Below are 15,000 nucleotides of genomic sequence, written 5' to 3' on the forward strand. Positions count from 1 at the left end.
ATCACACTTTTTCAATTGATCAATCAACCAAACATTTTTTTGTATAGCACTTTCATACAAAAAGTGCTTCACAAAACAAATGATAAAAGACAAACACATCCCTCCCACCCACCAAAGGTATCTGAACTGTTACAGTTTAAAAAGATGATTAAATACATAAAATGGCTGCTGCTGCACTGCTGAGACTTTCTGGATGAGATGAGAAGAGAGCTTCAAATAATAATAGATAATAGATAGATAATAATAGATAATAGTCATAAATAGATAAAAGTGCTGTTTTATTTGTACTGTTTTGTTTCATCCATCATTCAATTTTCTGAACCACTTATCCTCATTAGGGTGTGCTGGCGTCTATTTCCGCTGACTTCGGGCGAGAGGCGGGGTACACCTTAACTGGTCGCCAGCCAATCGCAGCTGTTTTTGTTTGTTTATTTTATTTATTATTTTTGTTTGTTATTGAACTTCAGAAAAGATGGGGATAGGTCACCACACTCAGTAATAAAAGTTGGATACTGCAAGAAAAAAAAAGCAAAATTTCAAGTGGAGGCTTTAATATCCCTAAATTTTTATGAATAGTGTATATCTTTATACAGACACAATTTCTTTTACATTATTGATTAAGTGTTGTTTAGTTGAATTATTGTATTACTGTGTTTGTGAATCAAAACGGTGTACACCAGTTTGTGAGTCACCCCATTGACAAATGCTATCAAAATAAAATGTCTTTTGTTACTTTTGTTCTAACTGACAGAAATCCCTTAATGGTAATTGGCGACTTGATTTACATAACATTTTGTATCTAAGGCAAATTACGCTCATAAACGTATTACGTGTTCAGGTTTTTATTTTGAAACCGGGCCACGCAGCGCTTTACCATAATATCTCGTTTACACATATATCAAAATGTTAAGGCCTTGACTTTAACTTTAAAAGTGGACATTTTTCAATTGAAGGCTGTGTGTCGTATCCCTCTTTATAAGCTAACTCGGAAAGTATCCGCTCATGTCAGGTTGAAAGGCCGCTAAAATAGTGACAGAGGCAAAACAAATACAAGCACATACCTATAATGACGATGACAAAGATACGATTCCTCTGTTTAGCCAAATTAATGGCATCAGGTATGGACCCATCAAACCAAATCATCATTTTATAGGTTTACAATAACGAGCTTACAATAACTAACGTTCGAGCTGCGGTTGCTGCTTCTGTTGTCGCTCTCTCTCTCGCTCGCTCTCTCCGTCGAAGAAGACGAAGAAAACGAAGAAGAAGAAGATTAACGTCAAAATGGCTGCTGTCACTGACGTGAGTCAAGATACATAGGCACAAATCATTAAATGAAAATAACGTCAACATCTGTGGTTCAACTTATTTTCGTCTATTACAGTCCGAAACAGAGGTGTTCGAGATCACAGATTTCACCACAGCATCTGAGTGGGAAAGGTATCGTACTCCCTTGCTTCTCTTGTACGTTTACTTGAAACATACGCACTTCGTGTCAGTTCAGATAATCACGGAGTTTCTTGTGGCATTTTATACAGATTACAGAGATTGCATTTGATCTCTCAAGAGAGATATCTTCCTTAATGTTAAGTGTTACTAACTTTGCATGTACAGCCATTTCTCATAAACAGCTGACATCTGTTGGTGTTTTCCCCGTGTATGTTTTGTTATTACTTTATTTGCTTGGTTAAGAATATATTCCCAGCCAGTTGCACTGTCGTATGAGGTCCAGTAAAAGATGCATCTAATTAAATTCTAAATTACTGCTCCATTTTGTAAGTCTGGTTCACAATGTCCGCGTCATACTCTGAACAGTGTGTAATAATTAGATTGTCTTAGAGTTAAATTAGATAATATATCCCACCACACAAACAAACATGTTAAATTAATCTCTGTCAATGTCATTCAAAACCAAACATTATTCTTATAACTCGAGTAGCCTCTGATTTTGTCATTTTTTTAAATTTACACTTTGAATTGGCTGTATAAACCGTATACAAATAAAAATATTGAAAAAATATTTGTTCCCTTTTTTATTTTATTTTTTTCCCAGGCATATTTATCAAACTGAAATGTTTCAGATCATCTGACAAAGACAACTCAATTCAATATAAAATGCAGTTTCTAATTAATGATTTTGGTTTTCTCCGGGCACTCCGGTTTCCTCCCACATCCCAAAAACATGCATGAATTGGAGACTCTAAATTGCCCGTAGGTGTGGATGTGAGTGCGAATGGTTGTTTGTTTGTATGTGCCCTGCGATTGGCTGGCAACCAGTTCAGGGTGTACCCCGCCTCCTGCCCGATGATAGCTGGGATAGGCTCCAGCACACCCGTGACCCAAGTGAGGAGAAGCGGCTCAGAAAATGGATGGATGGATTTGTTAAGATATTCAAAAAATCATTATGCCAGTAGGTGGTGCTATTAGTACATTAGATGTTTTTGTTTGTTTGTTTTTAATCATAGATGCCCTTCTTCTTCTTCTTCTTCTTCTTAAATGTGAACTGTCATCAAGTGTGTGAAATTTTCAAAAGATATGAGCATCTGGAGTCAAGTTCCATCAACTTTTGATGTCACGGCGAATCATCAAAATTCACCACAGTCACGCCCTCTGCTGAAACGTCACCATGTTTTTTACAAAGCATAATCAACGTCTTGAGACTTTACTGAGAAAGTTTCAGATGGATGTGCTCGGCGCTGTACATTAAAATTAGGCTTTTACACGATCAGGATTTTCGGGACCGATCAGCGAGTTTGACAGGAAAATCTCGGGAGTTGGTTGACATGATGGTTAGGAGCAAGGTTGATATATTCTGTGTCCAGGAGACCAGGTGGAAAGGCAGTATGGCTAGAGGTTTAGGGGCAGGGTTTATATTATTTTACCATTGTGTAGATGGGAAGAGAAATGGAGTAGGGGTTATTTTAAAAGAAGAGTTCACTAAGAATGTCTTGGAGGTGAAAAGAGGATCAGATCAAGTGATGAGGCTGAAACTTGAAATTGAGGGTGTTATGTATAATGTGATTAGCAACTATGCCCCACAGGTGGGATGTGACCTAGAAATGAAAGAGATGTTCTGGAAGAGCTGGACGAAGTTCTGAGCATCCCAGACAGAGAGAGAGTCGTGATTGGTGCAGATTGTAATGGACAGATTGTAATGGGTATGATGAAGAACTAATGGGTAAATACGGCATCCAGGAAAGGAACTTGGAGGTACAGATGGTGGTAGACTTTGTAAAAAGGATGGAAATGGCTGTAGTGAACACTTTTTTCAAGAAGAGGCAGGAACATAGGGTGACCTACAAGAGCGGAGGTAGAAGATTACATCTTGTGCAGACGATGTAATCTGAAGGAGGTTACTGACTGTAAGGTAGTGTTAGGGGAGAGTGTGGCTAGACAGCATAGGATGGTAGCGTGTAAAATGACTCTGGTGGTGGGGAGGAAGATTAAGAAGACAAAGGCAAAGCAGAGAACCATGTGGTGGAAGCTGAAAAAGGAAGAGTGTTGTGCAGCTTTTTGGGAAGAGCTGAAACAGGCTCTCAGTGGACAGGAGGAGCTTCCAGAAGACTGGACCACGACAGCCAAGGTGATCAGAGAGACAGGCCGGAGAGTACTTGGTGTATCTTCTGGCCGCAAAGGAGAGAAGGAGACTTGGTGGTGGAACCTCAAAGTACAAGAAATCATACATGGAAAGAGGTTAGGTAAGAAGAAGTAGGACACTGAGAGGACCGAGGAGAGGCGAAAGGAATACATTGAGATGCGACATAGGGCAAAGGTAAAGGTGGCAAAGGCCAAACAAGAGGCTATATGATGACATGAATGCCAGGTTGGACACTAAAGAAGGAGTAAAGGATCAATACAGGTTGGCCAGATAGAGGGATAGAGATGGGAAGGATGTGCAGCAGGTTAGGGTGATTAAGGATAGAGATGGAAATATGTTGACTGGTGCCAGTATTGTGCTGGATAGATGGCAAGAATACTTTGAGGAGTTGAAGAATGAGGAAAATGAGAGAGAAGGAAGAGTAGAGGAGCCAAGTGTGGTGGACCAGGAAGTCGCAATGATTTGTAACGGGGAAGTTAGAAAAGGCATTAAAGATGATGAAAAATGGAAAGGCAGTTGGGCCTGATGACATTCCTGTGGAGGTATGGAAGCATCTAGGAGAGGTGACTGTGGAGTTTTTGACCAGCTTGTTCAACAGGATTGTAGCAGTGAGAAGATGCATGAGGAAAAGTGTGCTGGTGCCCATTTTTAAGAACAAGGGTGATGTGCCGAGCTTTGGGAACTATGGAGGAATAAAGTTGATGAGACACACGAAGTTATGGGAAAGAGTAGTGGAGGCTCGACTCAGGACAGAAGTGAGTATTTGCGAGCAACAGTATGGTTTCATGCCTAGAAAGAGTACCACAGATGCATTATTTGCCTTGAGGATGTTGATGGAAAAGTACAGAGAAGGTCAGAAGGAGCTACATTGTGTCTTTGTAGATCTAGAGAAAGCCTATGACTGAGTACCCAGAGAGGAACTGTGGTACTGCATGCGGAAGTCTGGAGTGGCAGAGAAGTATGTTAGAATAATACAGGACATGTACGAGGGAAGCAGAACAGCGGTGAGGTGTGCTGTAGGTGTGACAGAGGAGTTTAAGATAGAAATGGGACTGGGATCAGCCCTAAGCCCCTTCCTGTTTGCAGTGGTGATGGATAGGCTGACAGATGAGGTAAGACTGGAATCCCCGTGGACAATGATGTTTGCAGATGACATTGTGATCTGCAGGGAGCAGGTGGAGGAACAGTTAGAAAGGTGGAGGCATTCACTGGAAAGGAGCGGGATGAAGATTAGCCGAGGTAAAACAAAATATATGTGCATGAATGAGAGGGGTGGAGGGGGAAGAGTGAGGCTACAGGGAGAAGAGATAGCGAGGGTGGAGGACTTTAAATACTTGGGGTCAACAGTCCAGAGCAATGGTGAGTGTGGTAAGGAAGTGAAGAAACTGGTCCAAGCAGGTTGGAATGGGTGGAGGTCAGGTGTGTTATGTGACAAAAGAGTCTCTGCAAGGATGAAGGGGAAAGTTTATAAAACAGTGGTGAGGCCAGCCATGATGTACGGATTACAGCCAGTGGCACTGAGGAGACAACGGGAAGCAGAGCAAGAGGTGGCGGAAATGAAGATGTTGAGGTTCGCTCTCAGAGTGACCAGGTTGGATAAAATTAGAAATGAGCGCATCAGAGGGACAGCAAGGTTTGATGTTTTGGAGACAAAGTTAGAGAGAGCAAACTTGGATGGTTTGGACACATGCAGAGGAGAGAGAGTGAGTATATTGGTAGAAGGGTGATGAGGAAAGAGCTGTCAAGCAAGAGAGTGAGAGGAAGACAAAAGAGAAGGTTGATGGATGTCCTGATGGAAGACATGAGGGCAGTTGGTGTCAGAGAGGAGTATGCAGGAGATGGGCTTACATGGAAAAGGATGACACGCTGTGGCGACCTCTAAGGGGACAAGTCGAAAGGAAAAGAAGAAGTTCATTGACTGTATACAGTGGGTACGGAAAGTATTCAGACCCCCTTAAATTTTTCCTGTTTTTTGCAGCCATTTGTTAAAATCCATCCATCCATCTATTTTCTGAGCCACTTCTCCTCACTCGCGGGCGTGCTGGAGCCTATCCCAGCTATCATCGGGCAGGAGGCGGGGTACACCCTGAACTGGTTGCCAGCCTATCGCAGGGCACATACAAACAAACAACCATTCGCACTCACATTCACACCTACGGGCCATTTAGAGTCTCCAATTCATGCATGTTTTTGGGATGTGGGAGGAAACCGGAGTGCCCGGAGAAAACCCACGCTGGCACGGGGAGAACATGCAAACTCCACACAAGCGGGGCCGAGGATTGAACCTTGGTCCTGAGAACTGTGAGGCTGACACTCTAACCAGTCGGCCACCGTGCCGCCATTTGTTAAAATCATTTTAACATTTTATTTCCCTCTTTAATGTACACACAGCTCCCCATATTGACAGAAAAAAGTTACATTTTTGAAATTATTGCAGATTTATTAAAAAAGAAAAACAGAAATATCACACAGCCATAAGTATTCAGACGCTTTGCTCCGTATTTAGTAGAAGCACCCTTTTGAGCTAATACAGCCATACGTCTTTTTGGGAATTATGCAACAGGTTTTTCACACCTGGATTTGGGAATCCTCTGCCATTCCTCTTTGCAGATCCTCTCCAGTTCTGTGAGATTAGATGGTGAACGTTGTTGGAGAGGCATTTACAGGTCTCTCCAATGTAATGCTCTCGCCTGATGGCACTGTGACCCCCAAACCCCAGACTGAGCTGCATCGCTTTCTCTGCTCCCCTGCCGAGACAGACTGCAAGGGGGATGCCAGATTTTACTTCGCACACGGATGCTAAATTAATTACCAGCCAGTCTGAAGTAACTCATCAAAGCTGAGACACGGACCCCTGGTTTCTCACTCGGACACCAAGTTAATTCACTTTCACCCCCAGCCAGCCGGAAGAGTCCCACCAACAAAGACTTCTCATTTTTTGGGACACTGGCTTGATGGTCCTGACTGTTGTTTATGGCTATGCACCAAACAGCAGTTCAGAGTAGCCACCCTTTTTGGAGTCCTGGAGAGCGCTCCCGTTGGGGACTCCATCGTTCAATGCTCACGTGGGCAATGACAGTGAGACCTGGAAGGGCGTGATTGGGAGGAACGGCCCCCCCGATCAGAACCCGTGCGGTGTTCTGTTATTGGACTTCTGTGATCGTCACGGATTGTCCATGACGAACACCATGTTCAAGCATAAGGGTGTCCACACGTGCACTTGGCACCAGGATACCCTAGATCGCAGTTCGATGATCGACTTTGTGGTCGTGTCATCGGACTTGCGGCTGCATGTCTTGGACACGCGGGTGAAGAGAGGGGCGGAGCTGTCAACTGATCACCACGTGGTGGTTCCGATGGTGGGGGAAGATGCCGGTCCGACGTGGCAGGCCCAAACGTATTGTGAGGGTCTGTTGGGAACGTCTGGCAAAATCCTCTGTCAGAAGGAGTTTCAACTCCCACCTCCGACAGAACTTTGCTCTTGTTCCGGGGGAGGCGGGGGACATTGAGTCCGAGTGGACCGTGTTCCGTGCCACCATTGCTGAGGCGGCCGACCAGACCTGTCGTGGCGGCAATCCCCGAACCCGTTAGTGGACACCAACGGTGAGGGATGCCGTCAAGCTGAAGAAGGAGTCCTATCGAGCCTTTTTGGCCTGTGGGACTCCTGAGGCAGCTGATGGGTACAGGCTGGCCAAGCGGAATACAGCTCTGGTGGTCGCTGAAGCAAAAACTCGGTGAGGCCATGGAGAAAGACTTCCGAACGGCTTCGAGGAAATTCTGGTCCACCATCCGGCGTCTCAGGAGAGGAAAGCAGTGCACCACCAACACTGTTTATAGTGGGGATGGGGTACTGCTGACCTCGACTCGGGACGTTGTGAGTCGGTGGGGAGAATACTTCGAAGACCTCCTCAATTCCACCGACACGCCTTCCCATCAGGAAGCAGAGTGTGGTTTCTCTGAGGCGGGCTCTCCTATCTCTGGGTTTGAGGTCATGAGATTCGCCCGGAGTTCCTAAAGGCTCTGGATGTTGTGTGGCTGTCCTGGTTGACACACCTCTGCAACATCGCGTGGACATCGGGGACAGTGCTGTGGAACAGTGGACCAGCTCTACTCCCTCGGCAGGGTCCTCGAGGGTGCATGGGAGTTCGCCCAACCAGTCTACATGTGTTTTGTGGACTTGGATAAGGCGTTCGACCGTGTCCCTCGGGGAGTCCTGTGGGGTGCGCTTAGGGAGTATGGGGTACCGAACCCCCTGATATGGGCTGTTCGGTCCCTGTAGGACCGGAGTCAGAGTTTGGTCCGCATATCCGGCAGTAAGTCGGACTCGTTCCCGGTGAGGGTTGGACTCCGCCAAGGCTGCCCTTTGTCGCCGATTCTGTTCATAACTTTTATGGACAGAATTTCTAGGCACAGCCGTGGCGTAGAGGGGTTCCCGTTGAGTGGCCTCAGTATTGCATCTCTGCTTTTTGCTGATGATGTGGTTCTGTTGACTTCATCAAGCCGTGACCTCCAACTCTCACTGGAGCAGTTCGCAGAGTGTGAAGCGGCTGGGATGAGAAGCAGCACCTCCAAATCTGAGACCATGGTCGACAGTCGGAAAAGGGTGGCGTGCCCTCTCCAGGTCGGGGATGAGATCCTGCCCCAATTGGAGGAGTTCAAGTATCTTGGGGTCTTGTTCACGAGTGAGGGAAGAATGGAACGGGAGCTCGACAGGCGGATCGGTGCAGCTTCTGCAGTGATGCGGACTTTGTATCGGTCCGTTGTGGTAAAGAAGGAGCTAAGCCGAAAGGCGAAGCTCTCAAATTACCGGTCGATCTACGTTCCTATGGTCACGAGCTGTGGGTCGTAACTGAAAGAACAAGATCCCGGATACAAGCGGCTGAAATGAGTTTCCTCCGTAGGGTGTCTGGGCTCTCCCTTAGAGATAGGGTGAGAAGCTTGGTCATCCGGGAGGATCTCAGAGTAGAGCCGCTGCTCCTAAACATTGAGAGGAGCCAGAAGAGGTGGCTGGGGCATCTGATTCGGATGCCTCCCGGACGCCTCACCGGTGAGGTGTTCCGGGCACGTCCCACCGGGAGGAGACCCTGGGGACGACCCAGGACACGCTGGAGAGACTACGTCCTTCGGCTGGCCTGGGAACACCTTGGGATCCCCCCAGAAGAGCTGGATGAATTGGCTGGGGAGAGGGAAGTCTGGGCATCCCTGCTAAAGCTACTGCCCCCGCGACCCGACCCGGATAAGCGGTAGAAAAGGGATGGATGGATGGATGTCAAATCTGTTTTTCAACTGAAGCGGATGAGATATTTCACCCCACACAAGACAAATGCCACATTGCAAATATTAGTTTGCATATTAATAACCACATACAATTGAAACTTTTGTACAGGGATGACAGAGAATGGAAAATGGTCTCGTTATCTTAAATCCAATAATTAAAATATTATCCCACTGGTTTTAAACCACAAAATAATCCTAGGATGGAAAAGTAACATTAAGAGGGGGTGGGGGTGGGGGGAACCACCCCCTTGGCCGCTGGCCATAAAGGCCGGAGCCACCTTTGTTGAGAGCTTGCTCTCATTTAACCAACTTGCCGAAGACTGGCTCAGCCAGGAAAGCCCCACCTCGCACCACGATGTGACGAGGACAGCCCTTCCCCACCACAGGGCATCCTGCCAGTGCTCCCAGCTACCCTTTTTGGGTGCCTGGGCTAACTCCGTTGGGAAGGAAGCGGGCAGCACACGTCTACTCCGAACGTCTTGCGAAAAGCGACATACGGGCTCCGGCAGCCCTGCCTAGGAACTTTTTTTTTTTCCTGCTCTTCTTTTTTTCCCCTTCCTCATTTTCCACCAAATCCACCTGTTCCCCGTGCGGACCCGACCGCCCAAACATTCGGGAGATCGACCAGCCTGCCTAAATTCTATTCCACACAACGTAAATCCAGTTTGTGGTCTACTAAAAGTACAGGATAGTGCATATTTGGGTTTCAATTAATGAGAAAAGGAACCCCCAGCTATATACATTGTCAATACTTGCTAAATGCACCCTCATAGCACAAGTAGGCTTTACACGATCGAGATTTTTGGGGCTGATCACCGATCAGCAAGTTTAAAAAAACGATAACCTATCACCGATCGATCACAAGGTGGATGAAATGACCTGTTCATTTACTGTCAGTGATGCCAGTAATGCGTTAGTAACGCGTTACACAAAATATGTGGTCCGGTTGACGTCAGATGTAATCTAACACGGGGCACGGGGAGAACATGCAAACTCCACACAGGCGGGGCCGGGATTTTAACCCCAGTCCTCAGAACTGTGAGGCAGATGTGATATTTCAGTTTTTCTTTTTAAATAAATGTTCAAAAATTTCAACAATAAAATGTTTTTCTGTCAATATGGGGTGCTGTTTGTACATTAATGACTACAACTATCTGGTTCCTCGGGTCAAGCCACTTCTGAACCTGAGCCCACATAGGAAGTGTCTCAGCTGAGCCAAGGAGAAGCAGGACTGGAGTGTTGGCCAGTGGTCCAAGCCCTCTTTTACAATGAAAGTAAAGTGTGCCTTTCATTCGGGAATCAAGGTCCAACGGTTTGGAGGAAGATAAGTGAAGAACAGAACCCAAGCTGCTTGAGGTCCAGTGTGAAATATCCTCAGTCAGTCATGATTTGGGGTGCAATGTCCAGTACAGGTGGTGGTAACCTCTTCTTTCTTAAATCCAAGGTCACCGCAACAGTCTACCAGAATGTTTTAGAAGACTTTATGATTCCTTCTGCTGAGGATCTGTATGGAGATGCAGATTTCATCTTCCAGCATTTATGGAAATAAATATACTTCCATGATATTCTACTTTTTTGGAAAGGTTCTGTATGTTTCCTTCAATGTTCCAGGTCTTGATGGTATAGACCAAGTTTTAAGTCAATCGGATGAATGCTCTAGGATAAGTTCACAAAAGTATGACGAAGTGAATGGTGAAAATATGCCAAAATTGAACCTTCCAAAAATCATAACTCAATTCCTGTTCATTTTAGCAAATGGCTTTTGCTGACTTTTTTTGTAGGTCACAGGGTGCCACACGTGCCCCCAAATTTTCATAGACCTTGGCAAAACTCTCAGCAGCTAGTGCTCTATAGTGGCGTTTGTGGAGGATGGGTGTGATGTGGTCGGGAGTCCGTGTTTTGGATGCACTTGAGTTTGTGTTTTTTACTGAAGATATTCTGAACTCTGATCTTTGCTCATGTCAATGTGACATTTATGTCCAACTAATCACTTGTGTTGACATGAAACCTTATTTTCACAACTTGAAGGTTTGTGTCCAGGGTTGAGGAAGTATTAAATGAATGGAAGCTAATTGGAAACTCTACCGAGAAGTCAGCCAAACAACTGGTAAATTGATTTCAAATGTTGAGCTAAACAACTGTTATTGAGTCTTCTGTTTGACAGTGGTCCTTCTTTGTTTGCACAGGGTGACTATACAAGTGGAACTTGGGAGGAGAGATCTCAGGAGATTAATTTTGTGGATTTTAAATTCTCCATAACCCACTACGCATTGGTGCAAGAGCATGAGAACAATGCAAATCATGAACTGGAGGAAGGTATGGTCTCTTGTGTTTCTCAATTACCAGTCAGTATCTCAACTCAAATCCTCATTTACTATATTGTTCTATAATTTTATATAATTGACAATGCTGATTGTAATCGCTCAAGGGAAAACTCATTTTCCACTCTACGATCAAACCTTTATTTATACAGCACATTTCATAATTTAAAAGCAACACAAAGTACTTCGCAAAACGAATGATTAAAGACATAAACAGCCCTCTCATCCAATCTGCAGTCTCTGAACCCATGGAACGTGTGTGTGTGTGTGTTTGTGGGTGTGTGTGTGTGTGCGTGTGTGTGGTATTCAGACCCCCTTAAATTTTTCACTTTGTTATATTGCAGCCATTTGCTAAAATCATTTTAGTTAATTTTTTTCCTCATAAATGTACACACAGTATTCAGACCCTTTGCTCAGTATTTAGTAGAAGCACCCTTTTGAGCTAATACAGCTATGAGTCTTTTTGGGAAGGATGAAACAGGTTTTTCACACCTGGATTTGGGGATCCGCTGGTCTGCCATTCCTCCTTGTAGATCCTGTTCTGTCAGGTTGGATGGTGAACATTGGTGGACAGCCATTTTCAGGTCTTTCCAGAGATGCTCAATTGGGTTTAAGTCAGGGCTCTGGCTGGGCCATTCAAGAACAGTCTTCAGTTGTTCTGAAGCCATTCCTTCGTTATTTTGGCTGTGTGCTTAGGGTCAATGTCTTGTTAGAAGCTGAACCTTCGGCCCATTCTGAGCTCCTGAGCACACTGGAGAAGGTTTTCGTCCAGGATATCCCTGTGCTTGGCCACATTCAGCTTTCCTTTGATTGCAATCAGTCGTCCTGTCCCTGCAGTTGAAAAACACACAGCATGATGCTGCCACCATCATGCTTCACTGTTGGGACTGTATTGGACAGGTGATGAGCAGTGCCTGTTTTTTTCAACACATACCGCTTAGAATTAAGGCCAAAAATTGCTTTTATCAGACCAGAGAATCTTATTTCTCACCATCTTGAAGTCCTTTGAAGTGTTTTTTAGCAAACTCTATGCAGGCTTGCATGTGTCTTTCACTGAGGAGATACTTGCGTTGGGCCACTCTTCCTTGTGGAGGGCTGCAGTGATGGTTGACTGAACTTTCTCCCATCTCCCGACTGCATCTCTGGAGCTCAGCCACAGTTATATTTGGGTTCTTCTTTACCTCTCTCACCAAGGTTCTTCTCCACCAATTGCTCAGTTTGGCCGGACGGCCAGATCTAGGTAGGGTTATGTTCGTCCCAGATATCTTCCATTTCAGGATTATGGAGGCCACTGTGTTCTTAGGAACCTGAAGTGCAGCAGAAATGTTTTTGTAACCTTGGCCATATCTGTGCCTTGCCACAATTCTGTCTCTGACCTCATGATTCTCATTTGCTCTGACATGCACTGTGAGCTGTAAGGTCCTATATAGACAGGTGTGTGGCTTCCCAAATCAAGTCCAATCAGTATAATCAAACACAGCTGGACAATGAAGGTGTAGAACCAGCTCAAGGATGATCAGAAGAAATAGACAGCGCCGAGTTAAATATGAGTGTCACAGCAAAGGGTCTAAATACTTATTGCTGTGTGATATTTCAGTTTTTCTTTTATAATAAATCTGCAAAAAATCAACAATTCAGTTTTTTTTCTGTCAATTAGGGTGCTGTGTTTACATTGAGGGGAAAAAAACGAAACTTAAATGATTTTAGTAAATGGCTGACAGATATATATAACAGAGTGAATACTTTCCGTACCCACTGTATATCTGCGATTCACGTGTTTTTCAATCCACAAATGTATCCTCGATTTACAGGGTTTTCAAATCCACAAATATATCAGCGATTTACACGTTTTTCAAATCCACAAATATATCCACAATTCAGTTTTTTTTCTGTCAATTAGGGTGCTGTGTTTACATTGAGGGGAAAAAAACAAAACTTAAATGATTTTAGTAAATGGCTGACAGATATATATAACAAAGTGAATACTTTCCGTACCCACTGTATATCTGCGATTCACGTGTTTTTCAATCCACAAATATATCCTCGATTTACAGGGTTTTCAAATCCACAAATATATCAGCGATTTACACGTTTTTCAAATCCACAAATATATCCACAATTTACGTTTTTTCGAATCCACAAATATATCCGCCTTTTATATGTTTTTCAAATCCACATTATTTCCCCGTGTTTTTCAAATTCACAAATATATCTGCGATTTACACGTTTTTTTTAATGTTGTGTATGCATTTTTCATGACTGATCATTTGTAAATATTCAATTTTGCTCGTGAATTGTTGAAAGTGCATTTGTGGATCAGCGGGCACGTGCATTTATTTTTGAGACAAACATAACTCAGTTTTAAGATTCAACCATGTAGGAAGGCCCTCCCTCCATCCGCTACATGGCGGTGTTTCTGTCTCCGTTGATGACTTGACTGCAAGTCATTTTTATAGGAATCCAAGTCTATGGTCCGGCTGAACAAGGTGGACAACCAGTAGCCCCGTCATTAGTCAGTAAAACATAAAGAAATCACCTTCCTCATCTGTCAGCAAGATACAAAAAACAGCCTATTATTAGTGTTTAAATAATAGTCTCTCTTTCTCTTTCTCCCTCTCTCTCTCAGAAACACTGCTGCCTCGCGGATCGGAGGACTTCCCACGTGATTATTTTTTTCTTCAACTTGAAACTGCGTTACGTTTGTCACACAAAAAAAAATATGCGCATGCCCGCTGATCTACAAACGCACCTGCAACAATTCCCAAGCAAAATTGAATATTTACAAATGAAAAGTCATAAATGCACACACAACATAAAAAAAAAACAAAAAAACATGTAAATCGCAGAAATATTTGTGAATTTGAAAAAACATGCAAATTTGTGGATTTGGAAAAACTTGTAAATCGCAGATGTATTTGTGGATTTGAAAAACGTGTGAATCGCGAATATATTTGTGGACTTGAAAAAAACGGGCAAATAATTTTGAGACATCTCTCTTCGCATTTGAGGCCGCTCTCATACGACAATAGACAATTAAATTTTTAATCAGGTTTCATCCATTTTTTTTTTTTGCTTTCCATTAAATTTTTGTCATGGTAAAGATACTCAGTACTCTATCCTCACCAGCCTAAAATGCATGGGCCTGCAAAATGACACACCTTTGTCTGCAACACCCATCTTTGGTAGACAATAATAAACTGTACCACATTTTAGATCTATTAATAACATTGAATAATTCTTTCATAATGAAAAAAGCATAAAATATACTTTTTTTTTGTTTACAGCTACCTTTCCCTTCGCAATGCAGGACCTTTTGTCCACTAGTAATGACTTCCCCCCTCGAGCTCACTGCTTGGTCAGATGGTGAGTTTCTGCATCTGTTGTATCCCATTATCAAGGAATATTTAACAAAAGAATACTGTCAAGATTAAAACATCATGTAAAGTAAAATCGGTCTATGTATGACACACATTGATTGACCACAACTTAAATTTTAACTTTTTGAACTTTCTCATATTTGTTCCAACATTAGACTTGTACTGCGCTACTGTTACTTAACAAGATTTTCAGGTTTCTGTACTTGAGTATTTACTTTTGTGGCAACTTTTTACTTTTACTCCTTACTTTTTAAACACATCTGTACTTTTTACTACTCACATTTTAAAAATGATCTTACTTTTAAAACCTTCTAAAGTTAGCGACGATGCGATATAAAAAGCAGAATGCCAAAAAACTGGAAACCGGAATTCAGCGAGCCAAGCGCATCAAAGGCATTGTAGATACGACACTCGTAGATACGACACT

The 15,000-nt window shown here is 43.6% G+C and overlaps 2 protein-coding genes across 6 annotated transcripts in view; one reads left to right on the top strand and one right to left on the bottom strand.

Moving 5' to 3' along the window:
- The window catches only part of ubxn4 (UBX domain protein 4), a 49,098-nt gene extending 47,846 nt beyond the window's left edge, over positions 1-1,252 (bottom strand). For 2 of the 3 annotated variants that reach the window (XM_061792743.1, XM_061792741.1), the window contains exon 1: positions 1,062-1,251. In XM_061792743.1, the coding sequence (XP_061648727.1) occupies positions 1,062-1,146 (85 nt within the window). In that variant the 5' untranslated portion in view covers positions 1,147-1,251. Of the gene's footprint in view, positions 1-1,061 lie in introns of all 3 variants that reach the window. The other variant, XM_061792744.1, reaches the window with a different exon arrangement.
- rab3gap1 (RAB3 GTPase activating protein subunit 1) overlaps positions 1,213-15,000 on the top strand; it is a 176,299-nt gene continuing 162,511 nt past the window's right edge. The window contains exons 1-6 of one of the 3 annotated variants that reach the window (XM_061792738.1): positions 1,213-1,302; positions 1,385-1,440; positions 10,904-10,982; positions 11,062-11,191; positions 13,823-13,858; positions 14,481-14,559. In XM_061792738.1, the coding sequence (XP_061648722.1) occupies positions 1,285-1,302; positions 1,385-1,440; positions 10,904-10,982; positions 11,062-11,191; positions 13,823-13,858; positions 14,481-14,559 (398 nt within the window). In that variant the 5' untranslated portion in view covers positions 1,213-1,284. The remainder of the gene's footprint in view (positions 1,303-1,384; positions 1,441-10,903; positions 10,983-11,061; positions 11,192-13,822; positions 13,859-14,480; positions 14,560-15,000) is intronic. The other 2 variants (XM_061792736.1, XM_061792737.1) reach the window with 2 other exon arrangements.

The sequence above is a fragment of the Phyllopteryx taeniolatus genome, chromosome 12 (genome assembly GCF_024500385.1).
Source record: "Phyllopteryx taeniolatus isolate TA_2022b chromosome 12, UOR_Ptae_1.2, whole genome shotgun sequence".
In the NCBI taxonomy this organism is placed as follows: domain Eukaryota; kingdom Metazoa; phylum Chordata; class Actinopteri; order Syngnathiformes; family Syngnathidae; genus Phyllopteryx; species Phyllopteryx taeniolatus.